Source organism: Corapipo altera, unplaced genomic scaffold (genome assembly GCF_003945725.1).
Source record: "Corapipo altera isolate COAL_440 unplaced genomic scaffold, ASM394572v1 23b, whole genome shotgun sequence".
Taxonomy (NCBI): domain Eukaryota; kingdom Metazoa; phylum Chordata; class Aves; order Passeriformes; family Pipridae; genus Corapipo; species Corapipo altera.
In genome coordinates, this window is record NW_020884885.1 from 11,394,478 (window position 1) to 11,418,597 (window position 24,120).

Here is a 24,120-nt window from a genome sequence, read left to right on the forward strand (position 1 = left end):
CTGGCACTGCCCCTGGGTCGGCACTGCCCCTGGCCTGGCACTGCCCCTGGCCCGGCACTGCCCCTGGCCTGGCACTGCCCCTGGCCCGGCACTGCCGAGGGCTGGCACTGCCCCTGGCCCGGCACTGCCCCTGGGTCGGCACAGCCCTTGGGCCGGCATTGCCGAGGGCCGGCACTGCCCCTGGGTCGGCACTGCTCCGGGGCCGGGCGGCGCTGCCGGGAGCAGCGCAGAGAAGGGGTCTGTGCCTGTCGTGCGCCAGGGCACGGATGGAAACCCGCGTTTCACACCGCCAACGGCCCCAAGTTAAGGTCGTGCCCTCTTCTGCCCTCGATCGCGCTGCCCACTGTACGCCTCCATACAGCTCCTTCGCCCTGGCTCCCCCCGGAGCCTGTTTCATTTTGGGGAGTTTTCTTCCCTGTTCGTGATTTTTTCTTCCTACACTGCTCCGGATTAAGCCCCACCCCGGTGACTGGTCTGTCTGCAAGATTTGGAAAGGCCTCCCCTCTGACTGGACAATATTGGTGTTTATCTGGATGTGCAAAGTTTGTACCGATGGGCCACCACCACCCTGGCTTTCAATACATTTGCATTGTTGAGTCACTTTCCTCTGGTTCTGTGCACCTTTCCAAAACCATTTTGAAATTTCTTATTGACCAAGGACTTTTGGGTCATGTGTCCCTTTCCCACCTGCTGAGTCACACTACTTGAGTGAAAAAACAACCCAAACCTACACCTTCCCCAAACATTTCTCAAAAGTGACTTGAACCAATGTCTCTCCTAATAGAAGATAGAGGAGGACAAATTTGTTGCACAAAACTCAAGCTGTGTGGGAATCATGGACACTGGTTTCATTACCAAAAATGGGCGCTGACTAGGTCTATAGGAAAGGGGGGGGGGGGGGGCAAAGGCAGATAAGATCACAGAATCATAGAATGGTTTGGGTTGAAAAAGAACTTAAAGATTATCTACTTCCAACCCTTCTTCCAGGGCAGGGCAGGGTAGGAACGACTTCCAGGACAGGGACACTTTCCACTAAATCAGGTTGCTCAAAGCCCCACTCAGCCTGACCTTGAACACTTGCAGGAATGGGGCATCCATAACTTCTTTGGGCAACCTGTGCCCATCAACCATATAGTGAAGAATTTCTTCCTAATATCTAATCTAAATCTACCTTCTTTCAGTTTAAAGCCATTCTCCCTTGTCCTATTGCTACATGCCTTTGTAAAATCCCTCTCCAGCATTCTCATAGACTCCCTTCAGGCTGCTCTAGGGTCTCCCCCGAGCCTTCTCTTCTCCAGCCTGAACAACCCCAATCCTCTCAGCCTGTCTTCGTAGCAGAGGCTGATGCTGCAGCTGAACTGTGCACACTGCAACAGTAGAGTGGAGACGTTCCAGCAGCAGCAGTGCAGTGTCCTTGCATGTGGCACCCATCTTCTTTATCTTTCTCTGCTCTCTGGGCTGATAAACCCTGACTATTTTTTGTGCCACTGAGGTGGAAACAGGGATTACTTTGTATCTGTCACTCTGTAAACAGTTTTTAACTGTTACAACTGTCACTATTTCAATGGTTACAGTTTAACACTAAACAGTTTTCGGCAGTTTTCAGTTGCTTACTGATTTCTCCTGCCAAACTGAGGACAGATATGGCTGTTTGAGGAGTAAGTCCTCTGCTTCGTAAAGCTGCAGGTCTCCAGGGAACATTGCCACAGACTGCCTCTGGAGCTACCAGAGGTCAGTGATATCCTGCCACAAAAACTTCTCCTGGTGCAGCCCCTTCAGCCACCTGATTTCTGGGCCAGAAGCATCTCCAGCCTCATACCTGGTCTCTGCTGCCTGGGCTACCAGGCAGGCCAGATCTGCTCCTATCCTGTAATCCTTTGTGGTTTAAAAGACTCTCACCATGTGTATCTTATAGTGTCAGCTTTTGGTGGCCTGAAATGTATTATTCCACTCTTCAATTTTTCTTGTAGTAATTTTTATGTATTTGTATCTTACGTACAACTGTGAGGTGGTGGTGGGCTATCTTGTAATGTGTGATTGCAAAAGGATAAGAGGTTGCACCTGTCCCTGCTCCAAACCTCTAAACTGAGTCTCTTTTTCTCTGTCACACACACGTGGAGTACAGTGTCCTTAAACAGTCTTAGCTGTTCACAATGGATTAGTTCTCTTTCATTTCACCTGCCCTTGGGAAAACAGCTTTCTGCAAAGCCATCCACATGCACGCACAGAGACAGCCTGGTACTCACACAAGAAAGGTAAAATGCTGTTACTGCAGTTGCTTTCTCTTTTCTTTCAACCTCTCCTCATACACGTTGCATAGCAGGTGATGTAGCATTCTGCTCAGTCTCACTGATACCTTCTTCACCCTGTCTGTGACATTCAAAGCCAATGACAGAAAGCACTCGCAGATCTTTATACATTTTTGTGAGTGCTGGTACTGGTTTCTCCCTCCTCCCAAGTGCAAGCTACTGAAGTTTGTTAGAGCACATAATGTCTCCGGGTTTAACCCATCAGCTTCAAATTGCTGCGAACTGTGCCATTCATAAAGCAGAGGCAGGAACTCTCCTTCAGGAGGTAGAATGGACCGTGTCCAATTTTTTGTGAATTGGAAGGGGTACCGTTCATGTATTGGGGCTGCCGGGATGAGCGCTGGATCACTGCAGCTGTGGGGCTCATCAGCATAAACCGTGCCTGGATGTGTCTGAGCCACAGAGGGGGTGTCCCCAGCCCTGTCGCGTGACAGGGACACTGGCCGGTCCACGTGCGGCGGGGGGCGGGGGGTCACCGAGCGCAGCCTGTGCCAGCCCATGCAGTGCCCGCGGGCGCTTCCTCCGCCTCCCTGCTCTGCCAGGGAGAAGAAAGTGCATCGAATCAATTGTAGCTGAAATATTCATGGAAACCTGATGATCCTTTCATCCCTGTAGGAAAATCTGGAAATCAGTGCAATTCTATTAAAAGCTAGAATTAAACAAATGCAAGCAGCATCAGCTATTTTATTTCAAAATCACAAGAAAAATGGAGGACGTAGTCTGTTTTGATAGAGATTTCCCTGAAACCACATCAGGGAGCCTGTTTATATTCTAGTGATGTAGCTAAGCCAGACAAGTCTGCAGCACAGACTATTTTTAGACTCCAGGTTGCCATTTATAGCTTGTAAAAATATTCATCAGCATCTGGATAGCAGGCTATCAATTTTTATAAATGCACAGGAGAAATCAGATATTTTACCTCTCTTTGCTTTACCCTTTTATGTCCTGTCTTATATGGCTTTTTGGGGGTCATTTGGAGTTTGTTTTTAAGGGCTTTACCATCACATCATACATTAGCCTGCTGTCACATCCTGTGTTTTCTGCTGGGATGATCAGTACACAGAAGAGAAAGAAATGTTCAGAGAACCTTCTGTTAGCTATTGTATCTCCACATATGAAGTAGCTGCATGTGAGATTATGGTGCACCTTATGCAGTCAGTGATGAAAGCAGCACATTCTGAAAACACCTTTATAATAAAAGGAGATAATTTTAGAAGGCAAATATGAAGAGGGAAACTAATGGATTGAGGACATCTTTTCAACCTTATTTTCAACATATGGCATAGCATAACTAAAAATTCATAGCCCAATTTATTCTTCTGAAAAATTTGGTAATGGTTACTGCCAATTTTTAAGGTACTGAACTAAATGAAAGACTTTCTATTATAAAAAAAAGCAGAATATTGCAACAGCCTTGGTTCACTGTTCCAGTTTAAGTCTTACAACTAAATGATACCTGCATCTATATCAGTAGAGTTTTTAGCTAGTCTGATCAATAGCTAGCAGCCAATTGCATGGTTCTATCTATTGATTCAGACCATCATACACTTCCAATGCTGCTCCTTTGTGATGGATGGCACGGGTCAAAACAGACCTTATGTCTGTAACTGTACTTCCTCTACCACCTTCCTAAATTGAAAGGAAAAAGCTGAATATGCTTTGGAGATCTGCTGCAATAGCAACCACTGAAGGATGTGAGACACAAGAAGATTCATTTAGGCAAAAGTTCCCTTCAAAGAAACTATAATGTAGCGCAAAGGTGCAGGTAGAAACACTATGTCAGTGTAGGTTCCCCCTCCCTAAAGCTTTCAGCTGTCACGGTCTGCAGATGCATTAATCTTTAATCAATTGAACTCTTTCTGCAGTGAGGTATCCAGGGAAAGGACAGGTCACGACAAGCATTCGCCTAGAATAACTAAGCACTCATGCATGAGCTGTGCCATCAGACCTTGCTGGATAGCAGCAGGGAATAGACAGAGAACTAAAAATAGCCTTTCCTTGCAGTGTTTTTCCAGACTATTTTTGATTCTTCATTTTGATAAGGTCGACTGGCTAGTTGCTAAAAATAACCAATCCAGGCAAACTGAGGACAAAAAGTAGAGTATTTATAACCATCTCAGACTCTTTAGGACATTTGTTGGCTGCAGATAATTTAGGATCTTGTCGTCAGTCAGTTGACAGTGTTTTATGTAAGTCGGTAATAAATAAAGCATTAATTGGAATGGAAAAGGAGTGTATCTTGCCACTCTGATTTTTTCAGATGGAACACATATCTTTTTGTCTATATATCCTTGTAAGTTATCTTGCCCTGTTCTTCATGGTGCAGTCTGAACTGCTTCAGAAATAGCCAAGACAATCTCCTGTTAGGTCAGCCAATATTACAAAAAGAGCTGCATATAGAATTAAAAGTGCAAAATGCAGTTTTATCCTTTTGCATGCCTGATACTTCAAATGCAGAAATTTTCAGAGGTGTGACTCACGTAGCTTAATCCATGAGAGTTTTTTTTTTATCCAGCCCTTGTGTGCCACTATCTCTCTGATTAAATGAAACCACCACTCTGCCAACAGGACGAGAGCTACAGAGGGATTCTGTAAGCAAGTAACTGGAGGAAGACTGCAGAGAAATTCTCAATATAAATGATAATTTGACTCCAAGGCAGGTTTTAAGAAACTGGGTTGCTATGGGGATGGGAGGAGCACACAGCAGTCAGCTCAACTGTACGATCTGTTAGATATTCCAAGACAGAAAGACACAATTAAGGTATTAACATTTATTTAAAAAAAAAAAAAAACCAAAAACGAAAAAAAACCCAACAAAAAAACCCCAAACAAACAAAAACCCAAACCAAACAACAAACAAAAACCAAACAAAAAAAACAAAAACCCAAAACAACAACAAAAACCCCAAACCAAACGAACAAAAACCCACAAAAACAAACAAACAAACCATTCCCCCTCCCCCCAAAATCACAACAAAATCTATCATACAGTATATTTTAGCAGCTACCCTTCTTTAGTTCAGGTTGTTATTAGTGAATATTTTCCCTTACAGATATTTTGCTTAGGATCTATTCAATTTCCATAAGGGAAAACTCAGCTTCACAGATTCTTTCTTTAGGAATGCATGATCCTTTTCAATACTTATTTAGAATGGGCCTCACTTATGTTGTCTGCTTAACTACAATGTAACACAGGTTAATAATTTGGAAATTCAGAGATTTTCCCCTCCCACAAGCATAAAAATGTCAAGTCTATGCCTGAAATGTGTGTTAGGGAAGTTTCTGTGACTGAGAGCAGTGATGCACAGGAAATTCCCACTTCTAACCTAAAAATGTTGAACATTTCGCTGGAGTAGAGAGAGTGAATGGGGTGGGTGTGTGGAGAAGGTGGACAGAGAGAGAGACAGAGAGTGTTATTGGAACATGGCAAGGACCATTAAACTGTCTAGGATGCTTTCTGTTGTCAAAAGTTGTACACACAAAAGTTGTAATGCAAAGCAGATTTTATCATCTTGTTTGATTATAACAAGCACAAGCTCACACTAGTATATCAATCTTGGTGGCATTTCTTATTTTAGATGAAATGCAGCAATTTTTAAAAATATAGATCTGACTGGATTCATTTGAGATGCTGCTCTTTTTGCCTATTGCTTGACAAACTGGTCAAAAGAAATGCAGGGGCAGGGACAGGATGGGAGAGTCCTTAATCATTTCTCTATTTTTTTTCCTGTAAAGATTTGACACAAAGGAAGAAAAAAAAAAAGGCCATTAATGAGAATTATGATATACAGCAAGCAGAGAGAACATCTAACATGGAGGCAGCAGAAGGAACAAACAGTTTGTACAGGTAGAGCTTGTGTTTTTTCTCTCAGGGTACTCAGAGCAAATGAGAGTTGATTTAGCTTCTATATACATATGCACAGGACTTTCTACATGTTTACCAATTCTTGTCAACCAGTAAAGGCCATTTGCAAAATTTATGGGGTTTGTACAGTCAAAAAAACCACATTGCTTATTTCAACAGCATACTCATGACGCCACATTTCTCTCTTGCCTCATTTCCAGTTAATTTTTTGTTTTCTGTGACCAAGCTAAAATTCCTTAGTGGAGAACTCCTCAGCTGAAAAAAACTGAACAAAACACGGAAAATACTCCATGCAACAAAGTGTGTGTTTGTGTGTTCTATTATTTTGAGTTCCAGCAAGCTCAGATGGAAGTGACTGTGGGCCATACTATATTAGCTGTGAGGATTTTGAAAGCATATTACACCCTCTTTCCTACAGAGGTGTGCTTTATCAGCTGCATCCACACAGAGACACTACAATAAATCCACTTTCTGAGCAGTAAAAATATATGGGTGAAAAACATAATATTAATTGTTACTATTGTATATTCACATACTCCAATCATAAGAGTGACCAGAACAAAAAAAGAAAATTATAATGTATAATTAACATAAACCTGTCATTAACAGGTTGAGTTTGTTGTAGGAATTCCCTGAAATACCACTTCAACTAATGCCTATACTGTCTTATCTGGTTCTTGATTTCAAACAGCTTGCTCCCCAAATTTTTGTTGCTTAGATCCTCCTTGGGGTACTAAATATGAGGGGGTAAATCAGGAAGTCCATTTGTATTTTGGCTGTTCATCTCACCCTCCATTCCATTAAGGAGACTTGTCTTCTACTATAGCTTACTTCGTGGACACCTAAGATGAAATGGAAAGTAAATTACAATAAAGAATGTCCTTTAAAATATTGTACATGGACAAATGCCAAACTAGTAAGCAAATATGATGCTGATAACTATCCCTGATACTGATCTTACCAATCACCTTGCCTCATTGCTGGCTTCTGAAGGAGGAGCCGGTTACTGCTAACAGCAGCCACGTACAGCATCATCTCCTCAGCCACTGCTCAGATTTTTCACCGTCCAGACAATTCCCCACCATCACCATACATTAAAGTGTGATCACATTAATTATTTGCTACCGATACCTGGGTAATTTGGTTTATAATGCAGATATATGCTTTTGTCGCTCTTGCCCATCTGCCAAAATCTATGATGTCCAAGAACAAAACTAACAGAGCAATAAGGGTACAACTGTGAGCCAGCATTCCCTGACATCCCACCTCACAAAGTAACTATAAAATGGTTTTCTTAAAGATTGAAACAGAGACTAACCTGCATTTCCTGTTAATTCTCAATAACACCCTTCTTCTGAATGAGCTACAAATCTAAGCAAGATGCAAGACTACACGGGACCGAGGATTTTTTTCATATTGGAGCTTGATCAGAAGAGTAGAAGATGGTTCTTCATTTGTGATCAGCAAATTTCAACTGTTTTGACAGCACAGAATTTAGCCAGAATTTTATCTTTCGCCTCTCTAGCTCATTATATAAACAGATTCTATAATGCCACCAAGATGAAACTTGGTTGCTATTAGAACAAATTACAGAAGGGGAAAGGTGCACTTCCATTCCATTTTCACGGGCAATTTCCTTCAACTCTGGACTAATTTGTATGCAGAAGAAACAGTTTCAATTTCTTTAAGATACCTAAAGTTTTACAGTACCAGAAATTAAAGAGTTTTGTATCTGTGAAAGAAGCTTTCCAACTGAAATACTCTATCACTAGCATACAGAAAAGTGTCTTAAAATGGGAAAGGAAGGAGCGAAGGTGGAAGAATACTGCTTAGTCAAAAAATTACCCTGCAAATTGACATACATAGATAAAAAATAGCCTTAATTATCCTGATAATGATGGAATGTGCCATCTTGAAAATCTGTGGTAGGTGACAGAAGCAGGTGTACCTGTAGGAACACCTAACATTCTCTGCACTGTCCTGCCAATATACTTCAACTGTTAACCAGACAGGATGGACTTGCAGGAATACGAAGGCTGTAGAAAGAACATTCAGCTGCCTCTCTGTTTGCAGCTCTTCTGTGGACATTCTATCAAGAGGCCAACGGAGGCTGTTTATTTACATGAATATAAAAAAGTAGAATAAAAATAAAAATGGGCATTTCACCAACCGAGGGTGTTGGATACTGTCTGATCTGAGGTTAGATCTGGTTTAAATAGAAAAAGAAAGCTTTACAGAGCTCAGTCTAGATGACCATGGCTCAAACAGCCTCACTCATGCAGATGAATCCATACACATGCTTATTTACCCTTAGCTGGGGCTAAGTTCAGGATGACACCAGGTTCTCTCTTCCCAAAACACCTCTTTGAGACAGCAGTCATCTTCTGTCCCCAAAATAGTCACATCTGATCATCATTTAGGAAAAGAGAAACTTTACACATTTTAACAATCTCAAGTGTGAAGTAAGAATAAAAAATAACACCACAGAACCTTATAAGAGAGTTAAGAGCGTATTCATTAGAAATGAAATACAAAATACAATGATGCTGCAGGACAGGGAGCAGCAGACAAACAAGACCTGCCCATTCCCTACCCTCACCCCACTCCAAGGAATACACCTATATAGTACAAATTAGAGATCTCAAACAGGGGGAAGAGAAGGGGGTTTACAAAGTAATTTTCTTGCTATACAGAAAATATATTATTTGCTGGAAGTCACTGCTGAGCTGTAAGGGGCCCAGGGTCAGTCACTGCTCAGGAACGCCCCTGAAGAAACACGGACTGCTACTGCTTTCCCACCAGTTTGCTGAACACATCATAGATCTCTGGCTTTTCCTGTGCAAACTGCTCAGCTGTATTTTTCTGTAGCCAGTCAGAAGAACGCATCTGTTGCTGCAGGAGGCCAATGAGGTCACCAAGGTTGGAGCTGCTGGCGCAGGTAGGCTCCTGGTGGCGGGATACAAAAATTACTTCATCTGTGCTATCTGCTTTGCCATCCTGATCTGACTGACAGGGCTGCTCCTTCTCCTCTGCCAGTATCTCCTGCTCCCGTTCTTCCAAAACCTTGCGTATCCGTTGCATACCTGCAGTGGTATAAGGAGGAGAAGCACTAGTAGATTAATTGGAGCCACAAGTGCCCCCAGATCCATCAGATCCAGAAAAGGAGGATAGAGAAAGGAAACACAAACAGAGAAGACAAGAGGATAGTAATAGGCTTAGGATTAAGGAGAGAAGGGAACAGTGCTACAGAAATTCTGGTGAGAGAAAAAAGAGAAGAAAATATTACTTGCCTAACTGTAGCCGGTGGGTCTTGTCAGCAAAGATGATGCGAAACCATCCAGGTTCACTGCATTCAAAGGCTTTTCCGCAGGACAGGAGGACCTTATTATCCAGAAAACGCTTCCAGAGTAGCAACTCCTCCTCAAATGTGCCTGTCTTAAGGTACTAGAAGAGTCATCAGAAGGGCCAGATGTTAGTAACGTATAGACTAGATCACCGAGATCCTCATGAATTTGTGATTCCCATGAGGTCTGCAAAGGCCAAGGGAGACACCTTTTACCTCTGAAGTACAGCAGTTGTGATATAAAGGAAGAAATGGGGAGGAAAGTAGCTTGAGAGTAGTAAGATTCCTGCAAGGAGGGAAGTTCACAGATAGACGAAAGGAAAAGAACAGACTGAAACACCTGACAGTCCTTCCCTCTCCTCATTAGACAACAGTTTCATTAAAACAAAATGCTTATCACAATATTAACCTTTCCCCTAGACGCAGTTGCACTATGTACCTGCCCTCATCCCAGGAGAAGCCTCATTTTCTAAGACTACCAACCTTTCGGAAATCAATCCAGACAAAGAAGCCTGCATTGCGGTTGAGAAAAGGAACCCCAAGTGTCTTCAGCTCATCTGTCACATATGTATGGGCAGCTTTTAGGCGGGCATGGTTGGCTCTCAGGTACACCTGGTTGATCCAGTCTGACCAGAAGGAGAAGATAAAGAAAAGAATTGCAAACTGAGAAAGTATTCTGATCTGTTCAAGTTTCCAAAACACTCCATGTCTTTTTCCATTTCACCTCTTTTTCCCTTCACCTTCTTCTTTTGTTTTCTGTTTACTCAAATAGCAAAAAGACAGGCAAGAACTACTTAGCAGTTTCATGTCTGTGCAGAAGAGTATCTTCTTGACCTTCCTAAGGAAGTTTCCCTACATTCATAGCTCTTAGTTGTTGTAGACTGTTAGCATTCCATCCTGGGTGGACTTAGAAACCAACTTCCATTTCCCTTGTCCCACAAGGTGTGGTTCTACACAACACTGGCTATTTCTGTGCAAATAGCTACCACACTTCTTCCAAGCTGCTCCTCTAATTCTGCTGATCAGAAGCTCTGCAGAAATGATCCTTTTATGTAGAGCTGGCAGCCTTGTGTTGCATGGGCAGTTCCAGGGTAACAGAAGACTGTCAGTTAAGCTGTACAAACAGGAGACTACTTAAGAAAGTGAGGGGAGGGGATCCTCCAGGTACCAAGACACACAGAATGGCAGAGGATTTTACATGGAGCTACTGACTCACCTCTGTCTTTAAGCAGCTGCGCAACCTTGTGCTGGATAGGTCCACAAACCCCATGGAAATAACACAAAGAAGCCACTGCGTTAGCAACGTCTTGGTTCTCTGTATATAAAGTACCAAAACGAATCCCAGAAACAGCAAAATCCTGGAGAAGATGCAGAGAGACTACTTTATTAAACAGGAAGGCTGGGATCCTATTACTACTACCTTGCTCTTTTCAGCATGAGAACCTGAGGACCCCAGACCAACCCCACCAACCACAAAGCCACAGCACAATAGCAACCAGCACTCACCTTGGTTATTCCCCACATCACATGAGTCCTCTGTGGATCAGGCAATCTGTATGTAGAAGGATGCAGATGGGCAGTTAGTGTCATAGGTGCTGAAGCTTTTGGATCACCAGTGCAGCATTGCAGAAACAGAGAGGCGGCATTACACAGTGATAGATAGTGCATCAGGAACATTAGTCAAGTAGGGAAAATTCAAATGCAAATAACTTTAAAGCTAGGAACTCCCTGGAAGTAGTTTTAGACAGAATTTTTAAATATTTCATATATACAGATGCATATCAGTGCTACATTTTATACACAGATTTCCTGAACATATGAAGTTTGTACATATAATGCTAGAAATTAGGCCTGTGCCAATGCATATTGCAAGAACCAAAAGTCATTTTCTTTTACATCAAGCCTAGCAACACTGTGCTAACACCTAACAAAGAATATTTTATTTCCTTGCAACTGAGCACAAAAAGCAAGATAGCACCACTGGTTAAGACTAGAAATTTAACAAACAACCAACAAAAAGCCCACCTCCACAACAACCCCTCCCACCATATTTTAAAAAGATTTGAAAAGTTTTTCATCTCATTAAAAAATACTTAATAAAAGCCTTTATCAAGTCTGTAATACCAGACTGCGATCTGTGACTACTCTATTAAAAAAAAGGAAGTAAACAGCAAAAGAAAGTTTTTCCAGGCATCAACAGAAATGTGGTAAAGAGATTACAATGTTTAGGTAGGAAGAAAAGTCTCAGCATCTTCGACAAATGAAACATCTGTTTCTAGTTTTGGGGACTGCCACAACCAAATATTGAAGTACACCTTGAAAAGTGTACCACAACAGAAAGCTGTCATTTTTTACTTGCTAGATTGCACTTGACAAAATGCATTTGCCATTCAGAAATTACAAAAAAAAAAAAAAAAAAAAAAGGAAAGAAATCAGTATAAGACGGATTCAGAATTTGCTTGCTCATGACTTAACTTCCAGTCACAAGTTCTCAGCAAGGCATCATGTTGAACTGTCACTGGAAGATGGCCAGGGAAGTAGGAGCTGATTTTACCTGTCCATGCTTAGGACACTGTGAAACGTGGCTGATTCATCAAAAACTGACAGCATGTAGATCTCATCTACTATCACATGCAATTCATGTCTGCAAAAGGACAAAATGGAGATTACTAAAGAAGGCTGCTTCACATTTAGAAGCAGGGATAAATTCAGGCCTGCAAATACTTGCTTTAAATAAGGAAGAGGGGATGCCAAATTTTGCAAAGTAAAGCAGTTTTTCTTAGTTCAGGTCTATTATATGTACATTGAAGTGATTTGAGGTATATACACTTAACTGTCCCCCACTGCAACCATATAACAAGACAAAAATCCAATAATTTTCAATGCACTAGTGAAAATTAATTCCTGTATGTACTATCCATCTAGAAAATGTTGTATTATCATCCACTCAGCATCTGACAGATTCAGAATCTCAGAGAGTATTATGATCCATGATGAAGCTGGGAACCCATATTCCTATACTCCTTTGTCTTGATACAGAGAAACCGAAAAGAAAAGAACTCAGCTTTCTACCAGGGAAGTACAGCACTACAGTGTTTCCTAGGATTACTGAAAAATAAAACTTGCATTCCTTGATGTAAGTTGCTTTACCACCCCAGATGACTGCACGGTCCATGTTCCCAGCACTCCCCTCTCCTGTCTTAAGTCCACTACTGTGTGTGAAGAATAGTTTGCCTGACTTGAGAGATATTCACAGCAATTCAGGGACATCAAGTAGCACACCAGGTTCTGGAAGCTCTATCTGACTCAGTATGCCTCAATCTTCCAAACTGACATACCTTTTTGCAAATTCCAGGTAATCCCGTAGCTCTGACAAGGAGTAGATGTCCCCAAGGGGATTTTGGGGATTCAGAAGAATTAAGGCCCTTACAGTGACACCCTGCAGAGTACAAATAACACAGTATTGAGAGTCCCCATTATGGGACAAATTTTCAGTCCCTCTACTTGAGCAGTGAGCTTGACACAAGATTCCCCTTAAGCTTCCACCATAATTTTTCACCTCAAAGGTTAGATTTGTATGAGAAAACTTTTAGCCACAAATCAAGATTTTTTTAAATAATTATATCACTTGCAAAGTGAACTGAGGAAAATATTACAGAATGAATCTATGATTTTTAAAAGAGGGAGTTGCTACAATCACTGCCATCTGGTCAATCAATTAACGAGAAAGATGCTCTCACATGTTCTCAGCATGGGAGCACTTTCTCTGAGCTGTATCAGTAATTGGGAAGTAATAAATTACTGAAGATTGCCCACGAATGTGGCAAGAAAGATGAGAATCTGAGTTATGCGGATGCAAAGTTACTCATTTAGAGCATACTTGGCTGGAGATGTCAGAGTTAGTAATGATCCAAAGATGCAGCTAAACATTTATGGGACTTATGACAACCTCAAAACTTAGAGATTCACTCTTCAGAAAAGCGATATTCATCTGCATTTTGTCATCTACATTTGTACCTCTCTCTCTTCTGCAAAAACTCTCAGCGTTCTTAGTGAATTCATTTGCACTGCTGTCGCTGTGTAGAGCAGTCAGTTTTGGGGTAACTCAGCTGGCCTGCCTTGAAGGTGAAACCCTGGGTAGTCCCAAATTTTAGTGCAAGCCCAAGTACTTTTTTTTTTTTTTTAGTGATATGAATGGGTTCCAGTGCTTTGTGAATGGTCTGGTACTCCTAGTTTATCCTTTCTGCTGTGACCAAAATTGGACAGACATGACACTGAGAGAGTCCCCCTAAGACTGCCCCCAAGTTTGCAAGCAACCTAATCTCAGGAGGTCTACAAGGACAAACAGAAAGCCAGGTGATAGGTTTTGAAAGTGCTTTGATCTTTAGGTCACTTCTGGAACATCATGTCTCCAACATATTGTAGTCTGAGGTACTAATGTGAAGCTCAGCTAAACTCACCTCTGCCTGGGCATCCTGCAAAGCTTTTTCCAGTTTTTCCACTGTAAGCTGAAAAGGGCGAGTGTTTGTTCCAGTAATCTGAAAGACATAAAAGAGATAAAAAAGGCCAAGTTATTTCAACAGAGACTGCCCTCAGCCAATCCCTTGAGAAATGTTTCCTGAAAGAAAAAAAAAACAACAATAATGACCTAGCAACCATCTTCTTATCCTTTTATACTACAGAGATAATAAATAAATAAATAAATAGAATCAAAGAAATGGTCATCATAGGCTGGCCACAAACAGAATTCTCTGGCTATCTTTGAATTACTAAAACAATGCAAGATCTCCATCTGCTCTTCCACCCCGGGACCATCTTTAGTAGGACAGACACACTTCTCTCTCCAAGGTTCAAAATGGTAATTTTTTCCTTTCAAGGGCTGTTATCGGGAGTGAGATACAAGAAAAGGACAGAACTGGAATCCAGATTTGCAGTCTCAAATTACTTTCTTGTAAATTATGTGCCCAGTTTCCCAGTAATAAACTGGGAAAATGTCCACTGGCTGCAGTGTGTCCTTGGTCTGAGAACAGCTTCCAGAGGCTCCCAAAGCTCATCACTTCCCAGTATCAATTTCACTACAGAAGCTGGTATTCCTCAGATCTTACCTTACTGTCTAAACAGACATACACCAGCTTGACATTACCATAGAGGAAGATACTCTGGGTAATACCACCGTAAAAGGGAGTAGCAATCAGAACAGCTTCTGGAACCGAGAAAATAAAATTGGTTATCAACTGGTCATAACCCTTCTCTCTCCTACTGTGCTTCAGCTAAACATGAAAGCTTTTTTACAACTGAGCCCTCTGGAACCACTGCAGTGTTACTGCCTTTGCCTTCACTTTATTTTTACATTAATTCTTTAATCTTCTGCAAGAACTCAGGTAAACATGAGTATAGCCCATGTTTAGTCTAGCAAACCAAAACATAGTGAAGGCAGACAGGGCAGACATCAAGTGTAAGTGCATGACATCTGCAGACCACAAAGATGAAGAATTTCACAGCACAATCTTGCAGGAAACAAGAACTTTGAAGAAGGCAAATGGCAATTCCACTACTTCACTTCTGTCAAACAATATTTAAACAAAGTAACACAGTATTTTATTTCCCAGCAAAAACCCAAACCAAACCAAAAACATGTTCCAACCATCCACTTACCCCCTGGATCACAAAGGACTGTAGCTAATGCAGAAAATAAAGAGCCACAACCATTTAAAACAATCACCTAGAAAAGAAAGAGAGAAGATAGTGATAAATCTGTACATAGAAAGACAACACTATAATAATTCCTGACAATATCACTGAAATAAATTTTCTCCCCAGTTGTCTAGTAGAATTATTCTGCTGAAATCCCACTTCTGCCAGAAATAACTTTAATCCTGTTTTTTGCTTCAGAGACACTTTGTTCTGGTGCCATTATTGATTCTAACAAGCAATTTAGAAAAAGAATAGGGAAAAACTGGGGAGCAGTTCTGAACTGCTATGAAGGCAAACTACCTCTCAACAGCTAATATGCGAGATCGTCTCCTTGTGGTAATAACAGCTCTGACCTCCTAACAAATTTGTGCAAAAGTGGAAATAGGTCTCGTACACGAGCAGGTTTGACTCCTGCTTCTGGAAGACAAAAGCTCACAGGTACCATAAGTTTCATTCCAAGTAGCAGGGAGAATCAGGTGCCTTGGAGAGGCAGTGATCAGCAAACTGACCAGTAGTAACTTCAGTTCACGATAAGAATGGGATTCTGCTGAGTCACTGCAGCCAGAAAAGCAGTGGCTGCACCAGTTCCTGTTGCCCTGAATGCTGTAGGGAGTCCCTGATCTCTACAGGTGCCTGTATCTCTCCCAAGTCAGCAAGTTCTGCAGAGTCTCAGGTCTTGATCCCTTCCTTACAACAACACCATGAAGTTTGAAAAGGTCTGTTTTACAGGCTAAAACTAACTCTTGGTTCAATTACAAATCTTTGTCTTGAAGTATAAGAGCAGAATGGGATGAAATTAAACTCAACTGAAACAACGGGCACTCTTTGAGTGAGGAATACAGGCATAGTAGGACCCTGAGCTGAATAAGGAGATGAAAACATAAAGCCCCACTGAGAGCACTGGCAGGAGAAGTTGGCACACAAAAGAAAAGCATGAGGCAAATATACAGTAGACCTGAAATGTTTTGGCTGAAGTGTGTATCAAAAGCTACTGAAATGAAGAATCACTCTCATTTACATGATAAAAGGCTGCATTCTTACCAAATCATTTGTTTAAAAAAACAGAAGTTGAAACTGATTACCAACAAATGGCAATATACAGTAATGAGCACTGGGTTGCTTACATTCTCTGCTTTAAGAGGTGCAGGGGCCTTGCAGTAATAGGTCAAAAATCGAGCCACTTCCTCACGTAAACTGAAAAATACACAAAACCAAATATTGATTCAGCTTATTCTCCAAGAGGCTGGGCTTCCAAGACAGGTTCACATCTTAGGAAAATAAAGTCAGGGTATAGTAAAGTGTGATGGAAATGGCTAAAAAACAGGATAGACCCATGCAACAGACGGGATTTTTACACACAGCAGAGGTCACGGATAATGTTGATAATGTCAATAATGGTGCCGGTATTTCTCATGAGCTTTAATCATGCACAGAAGAGAAGGATTACTGTCCCCAAGTATTCACTACGTTTCAAAGAACTGCCTGGAGTTACACAATTCGTTAATGTATGCGGTGCTTTTAAAACTGTTCTATTTAGAAAATTTGCACTTTCTCTCCATAAAAGAGCTTTTGATTGGATTAGCTGGTAGGACAGCTAATTTACAGTTTTGCAAAGAAAAAGATGATTATATGACCTAGAAAAGTTTTAACTAGCGAATGTAGCATAAGCGCTTTGTCTTCATCCATTCTGCTTATTAAACAAGTAGTCAAAAAGAGAAGCATTACAGAAAAGACTTACAACAGATGTCCCGTCCAGTCAGGATACTGAAGCAGTGAAGGTTCCATCAGATCCATATCAGTCTGTGTCAGCTGGAAGCAATGAGAAGAACCATTAGAAGCACATTCACTGCTAAGGGAAACAGGCAGATAGATGGGATCCATGTACAGGCACACACCTGCATAGACACACACCTGTGCAACTTCAACAGTTGTAAAACTGGATTGGGAAAGTCAGTGACCATAAAAATTAATGGATGTAGAAGAAGAAAGGACCAGCAAACTGATCAGTGATAACTTCAGGTTATATGAAGTATGGCCTTCTGCTAAGTTGTTGCAGCCAAAACTTCACTGCACAGAGATCTACAAAAAAGGATACAGGACAGGCAACACACATGATGCCCGTAACAGAGATGCCTGCAGAAGACTTTCACAGCAAATGAAGAAACCCCAAGAGTGTTTTGCCCAAGCTCTGAGGACAACAGCTTTCAACTCAAAAGACAAGTACCAGTTGTAAAAGTTCATGTCTAGACTGCTAGATAGAGTTAGAAAGAAATTTGAATCACAGATAAATATTTTCTTTAATAAACTTTCAATATGTTAATTCTTCATTAATTTCTTTTTAATTAATATCTTTCATTAATGTCTCAGTTCCAAGTTACTGCAGTTCCTTCAGTTCTATAATTCTGATCAGTTTTGGTAAGTGTTTAAGTATAATGTGAGCTTTCAAAAGACAGAAGAAAAATGAAATTATCTTCTTGATAATTCTTCCCCTGGGCAGGCAGTTTTTTCCTTATGAGGAGTTCATTTTGCTCTCAAAGACAGATTCACCTGAACTGTGGAGTCCTTTTTAATGTTTATGTTTAGATCAAGTATGTACACTGCTTTTACCTAAATATTTTCAAGGTTATAAATATCAGAGTTTCACATAATCCAGTTCCATGAAGTTGCAAAGGAAAGTAAAGCATAGATACCGATAAAGAGAATAGGACATTTTAGATAAACAAAAAGGGAATAAACAAGTATCCTGTACAATGTACCTTCCAAATATTTAACAGCAATCAAATCCATGAGTTAATATTAAAAAAAAGTAAAGGGGGGGGGGACTCAAGTAGGTGATAGTGCAAGGGTGGAGGAAAATTCAACATGCAGTGTGAAAATTTCACACATGATAACAAAACCACAACATTTTGTATAGGTGTTCTAATTCTGGTGCAAAGCTCTGGAGTTTAAAGGCACTGTCCTTATCCCATGAAGAATTACAACCTGATATTGTAGGATTAAAGTTCCTTTATTGAGCTGTAGATGTTCTTGGAGCTGACACAGCACAGAACTGTGTCTCAGATCTCCCTCTTAAACTTATCTAGAGAATGCTACATAAAACATATGGTGACTTGGTGAAAAATGACTATGCAGTAATAAGAGGAGAACTCTTAAAAAAATGTGTTAAGGGCTAAGGAAACCAGATGGGCTAACTGAAAGGAAGACCATCTGAGATCTCACACACCACAAAATATTCTCTAATTATAGGGTCAGAAGTTGAAGACAGAAATTGGATACATTATTCAGTGGCAAAGTTAAGTATTTATTGTCCCAAACAGCAAAAAATTATTTGCCTACAATCCCAGCTGGTGCTGCATTCAGTGAATCCATACTGTAACTCCAGGCTGCAATGACTGAGAAGTTGGCAACAGTATCTTTGTTCAACTTGTTGCCACAAGCTTGAACACCACAGTTGAAGTCTCAACTCATTTTCATAGAAAGGCTAATTAGGATGTAGCTGACTACTGTCTGGCTCTGCACTACTTACTGCAGGCTTGGTGTTAGTTTAAAGGGGAAAAGACAGCGAAGGAAGGAAGGTACCACCTATGCAGCCTAGAAGGCACCATTTTTGTGCAGGCAGCACCTCTGCCTTACCTGTTCTTTTAGCTGGAAGGTGGAGTGGTGGGTTAGCATCCCCCCACCCTGAGTCAATGGAGTGGCAGGCAGAAATAAAACAAGGAACATTTTGAAGGTGGGAACTGGTGGAATGGGAGCAACCATGAACTTCAAGATGTAGAGACTGAGTGTCCAACCCTGAGTCACCTTCCCACCCCACAGGCAACTACCGGCAAGAGAAAGTACCATCTGCCCACCTCGAAGGCTGCCACCTGGGCAGTGATTTTAATGGAAATTTAGAAACACTCCTCTACAATTCCTTCATTTTGACTTTTTCTACTTTTTCAGTAGTGCTGCGTGTTTCATTCCTCTGCCTGGTGGAACTGAACAAAGTGAGCAGGTAGCAGCTGACCCAGTCTGATTTTGAGGGATTTCACTGCTGCCACCCTTGTACATTTCAGGTGAGTTCAGAACCATTTATCCAAATTGTGTGACCTCATAATGGACAGATGTGAAGATCCTTGAAATTAAATAGAGTTCAAAACTAATTTCAAAGCATCTGTATTAAATCATCAACTGTCAGTAGAGGAAAATAAAATGAATCTTATTTTCATTTCGTTTTCTGAACCAAATACATCCTGAAAGGGAAACCCATCATAAAGAAGAAGAGAAAAACATCCATGTTTTTATCCTTCTGGAAAAATAACATAATGGATTCAAAAGTGACTTCCAATAAATACGAAATTCACAATGAAAAACTCTACCAGAGAAGCCTGAGCAACAGCAGTAACTCTAGGAGAGTGCAAGCATTGAGGAGGAACCACAGAGCAAATTCAGTGTTTCTTTTTGGAATAGAACTTACCCGCTTAGACATCAGGTCAAAGCAGAGTTTATTCTCACTGGTGCCAAAGTTTATTATACCCTAGAAAGACAAACAGAGTATTGTTTATAGACACATAAAATCTGCATACATCACCTTAGCTATCACTTCACTATATTTCTTCCAAAAAGCTTACCAAGGAAAAATCAAAACACAGTTCACATAAACTTCACCATATATAACTTGAGACACGCATCTATGTGTGTGTGTTTCCATATATATCCCAAGTACTCCTCTTCTGAGCTAATAAACAGTCTGTAAATGAATATGTACTAATGGCTTATACTTCTTTACAAAATATGTTTAACTTAATCTTGAATTCACTTACTGGTATATGTAACTAAAAAAAGAAACCCTAAAACAACTTTGAAAAAAAAATGGGGTTTACACTTCTGCAGCTGTTTTAAACAGTGTTTTGGACACGTTTCTTAACCTAAAAGCATTTGTGTATCAGATCTTACCATTCCACACCACTGATTTACTTAGAAACCACATAAACATGTAGTCATGAAAAGTGGTTATAACACTGAATTTTCCCCTCTGGAAAGATGACCCTACAGTTCCATGTACGATTTGGCCATATATAGCATGGCATTAGATCTTGAAGAGTTCAAATCTACTAGCACATTTTCATTATTGAAAGAGGTTGAGTGAATAAATTTTAAAAATGTGAAAGAAAATCTAAGTAACTATGCTTCTAATGTTATTAAAGTACAAGTCCAACTTCAAATATTTGTTTAAAAAGCTACTTTCTACATAGACAGCAGTTGGTAGAAGTGGCAGTTTGTGCCTCATAAAACACCTTGTAACAAAAACTTGCCCATGTTTTTCTAGCTTAAAAATCTAGTTTTCAACCTCCCAACACAGGGTGAGTAAGTCAGGACTAATAATAAAATATTTTTAATGTTTCAAGCAGTTCAGTATCTGAATGAAGGATCTATTTTAAAGTAATCCACATATAAATCATTATTTATATTTACTATACTTGTTACTCAGCAATAATTTGCCATGAAGTATTAACACACAGCCTTTGTGCCACAAGAGGGCCATGATGAGCTACTTAAAACTGAACAGCTAAGCATAAGCAGGCAGAAAAAGTGCCAAGTGTTATTAAAAGTAATTAAAAAAAAAGTCTACTACTTAGCAGTTGCATCTCCTGCACCCATCACCTGCAATAATCAGATATAATTAGATAATCAGAGATGGTCTTCATTGGGTAATAGAGGTGATGAAGTGCAAGGAAGAACATGAGCTCTGTTCCCATAGATTTCTTACATCTTTCAAGGTCTTCTACTGGTATTATTACCCCAATAGGGAAATCAGAATGTGCAAACCTGAGCTGAACACAGCATTCATCTTTGATATCTAGATGATCTGCAAAACTACTTCTAATTTCTTTTCCTCAAACAAACAGTTTGAGCCGCCTTGTATTAGTGAAATCAAAAAACCTCCTACACTTCTGGCGTATCTGTCAGCAAACCTCTAAGAAAGTGTTTTTTTCCTAGCAATAAAGCCAGGAAAACACTTTGAGTTTTTTACTCACATTGGGGTTCTTGTCTTCATCATATTTGTCAGCATGATAAGCTTTGTACCCTTCCTCAGTGGAGCCCTGAAACATGTCGGCAAAGTTGCCACGAGCAGAGAGATAGGGGCTTCTCTGGAAGCCGTTGGGGTTACAGAAGCCATGCATGTCAACCCTCCTCTTGGTAAGTGGACGAAACCTCATCTCTTGCAGATTGCCCCCTCCTCCTCCCATTCCCTCCATTTCGGACAATGCCTGGCTGAAGTCCAAGCTCCTAGGCATAGCAACAGAGGAGGAGGAGGAGCTGCTATGGCTCTGCTTTAGGATGCTGAGCATTTGAGCAAAGACATTGAACATGCGAAACTCATGCTCCCGCTCCAGTTCAAACCGTCGCTGCTCCAGTTGCATTCGACGCTCCTCCACATCCAAATCTCGCTGAAATCGGCGTTCCTCCATCTGCAAAAAGCGCTCTTCCATGGCCCGCTGAGATGTCAGAGTCTTCAACAAGAGATCATCAAGCGGGTCCCTCATACGCTGGCCTTTCCGCTTTTTTCTCAGTCGATGCAAGGCAGAGAAGCCAGGCCTGGGAACAACATTCTGGATCCGTGATGAGTTTGCCATGTTGGGCTCACTGAAACCTGTGAATACATAAAAGAAAGGAAGAAAAAGTAAATGCACAACAAATGAAGTGGCATGGACATGCTTTGCTGCCTTCTCCTGCCCGTCCTTGGAATGCCTTTTGATCTACTATAGAGTTTACAGAAAAAAAACAAAGTAAAACCTGTCAGGTACATCTTGAGGTTTGCGAATTTTTTTGAAGTTTGTTTTTTAACAGCACACATTGGGCATACCACTATGGTGCCAGCCCCAGCCCCATACTCGGCCTCCGTATTAACCTGAATGATCGATCACCAGTTGCCTCCACTGGACTAACTATGCAATCACCACAGTGAAGAGGACATAGCATTTCTTCCTGATCTCAGACATCAGTCTCACACTGGTTATCATCCCTCTTCTTCTCCAACATGTCATGCTCTTCCATCAGCCAGTTCTAGACTGGTTTGAAATCCCCAGGATTTCCAGACTGACAGCTAAGCAATAGCCAATTCTACTGTCAGTGCACGAGTCTAATCTCCTATAAACAAATATGCTGTTTCTGCCCATGACTTCTTTACAAGTCCCACTAAATAGCTTAGAAAGCCAGACAATAATTATTCCCAAGTATTCTTCATTGTTGAATATCCTAAACTATTAGATCTGGAATACATTTTAAAAGAATGCATGGGAAGTTTCACCTGCAGGTTTATAACGCAACCATGGCAGAAGAGGGTCTCCTGATACAATTCAGCATGAGGACTGCAGACAGCCCTGGTTATGTTCAAATTATACCAAAAAGCATGCAATTGGGGTTTTTTTTCAGTAAGGTAAGCACTGTCAGCACTATATGCAGAAATCCAGCACAAATGTCTAGCCCAGCTTATGGCTGACATTCCAGCCCTTTGGATTTCATACACAGTATTTAGCCTAGCTCAGTAATTCTCGACTTTATTTACCTGCAGCAAGATACATTTTAGGAATGGTCAGAAGACTATGAATGCAGATACCAGCCTTCTACTTTAAAGTTTTTTGGGACATGGAAAACCAAGGATCCGAATGTCAGTGTGACAACTAGGTGTCTACCTCTGCACTAGGAAAAAAAATCTCGGGGAAAATGGGCAGAAACCTTATGCTGGAATGTAAAAGGCTATCCCTACCTGAAGGTGAAACATTGGTTTCAATGGGAATCTCCACCCTGGAGATAGGAGAGTCGTTTTGGGCCCTCTCCAAGAAGGCTCTCTCCATCTCCTGTTCTTCAGGGGAGCCCTGCTGGTAAGACATGGCTTGTGGGGGCTCTGGGGTCAAGCTGTGGTCATCAGAGTTCACCTCCTCACATTTGATTTCCATCAGTTCAGGGTGCTGGGAGTGTCCAAAGGGCAGGGCCGAGGAGGCGAACTGGTGGTGGTAGCTCTCCACCATGCTGCCCTGCAACACCTGCTGAGCCATCATGCTGCTGCTCAGGGACCCATAGGCCAGGGCTGGTCGGCTGGTCAGCACCCGGTCCATCACCTCGTAGAACTTCCACGTCCGCCCGCCCCGCGGGGCCTTGCTATTGTCCTTGATCCGCCGGTACTCCAGCTTCATCTTCTTGATCTTCTCCCGGCACTGGTCGCCCGTCCGGTGGATGCCCTTCTCCCGCAGCACCTCGGCGATGCGATTGAAGACGTGCTGGTTGCGCAAGCAGCTCTCCAACTCTATCTGCACCGACTCGTCGGCCCAGAGCTGCAGCAGCTCCACCACCTCGGGGTCCGACCAGTTACTGCCGCGCTCGTACTTCTTCCCCCTAAAATCCATCGCTGCCGGGGGCCCGCCCGCCGCTCGCCCCGGGCTGCGCACCTGCCCCTGCCCCGCCGGGAGGGGCTCTCGCACCTCGGCCCTCGAGGGCGCCGGGGGCCCCGGCCTCCCCCAGCCCCTACCGGGCTGCAGGGACGCGGGCACGGCTTGGCACGGCTCGGCTCGACACGGCTCGGCTCAGCCCATCCGCTGGAGCCAGGCGGAGCGAGCTAGCGGGGAGCCGGGCCGGCATGTTCACATCCGGGGTGACGCACATGCGTGCAGCCTTATTCCGGGATAACTTTATCCCGTGCCAGGCACTTGTCGCGTTCCCGGGGTCGGGCCGGGCTCCGAGCGGCGCCGCGGGGTCCCTCCGTCCCTGCCTCCTTCCTTTCTTCCCCGCCTCTCTCCCCCCTTTCTCCCTGCTCCCGGCGCGGCCCGGCGGGAGGCAGCACCGTGCTGTGCCGGGCCGTGCCGGGCCGTGCCGCACCCCCCGTGCCGGGCCGTGCCGAGCCACAGCGCGCCACGGCCGCCCCGCCCCGGC

General features: G+C 42.2%; 1 protein-coding gene across 2 annotated transcripts; it reads right to left on the reverse strand.

The window, feature by feature from the left end:
- Nucleotides 1–7,616: 7,616 nt before the first annotated feature.
- Nucleotides 7,617–23,717, reverse strand: LOC113946729 (1-aminocyclopropane-1-carboxylate synthase-like protein 1). 2 transcript variants are annotated; one of them, XM_027642441.1, is made up of 15 exons: nucleotides 23,138–23,717; nucleotides 21,228–21,844; nucleotides 19,667–19,726; nucleotides 16,949–17,019; nucleotides 16,335–16,404; nucleotides 15,172–15,238; nucleotides 14,622–14,719; nucleotides 13,977–14,054; nucleotides 12,855–12,955; nucleotides 12,071–12,160; nucleotides 11,023–11,068; nucleotides 10,733–10,874; nucleotides 10,000–10,142; nucleotides 9,464–9,617; nucleotides 7,617–9,256 (listed from the first exon to the last, which is right to left on the reverse strand). In XM_027642441.1, the coding sequence occupies exons 1-15, from the start codon at nucleotides 23,595–23,597 to the stop codon at nucleotides 8,958–8,960; spliced, it is 2,496 nt and encodes an 831-aa protein (XP_027498242.1). In that variant the 5' UTR covers nucleotides 23,598–23,717; the 3' UTR covers nucleotides 7,617–8,957. The 2 variants fall into 2 exon arrangements, with proteins under 2 accessions (XP_027498242.1, XP_027498241.1); XM_027642440.1 differs by having other exon boundaries at nucleotides 7,618–9,256; nucleotides 22,961–23,717.
- Between the last annotated feature and the right edge of the window lie 403 nt (nucleotides 23,718–24,120).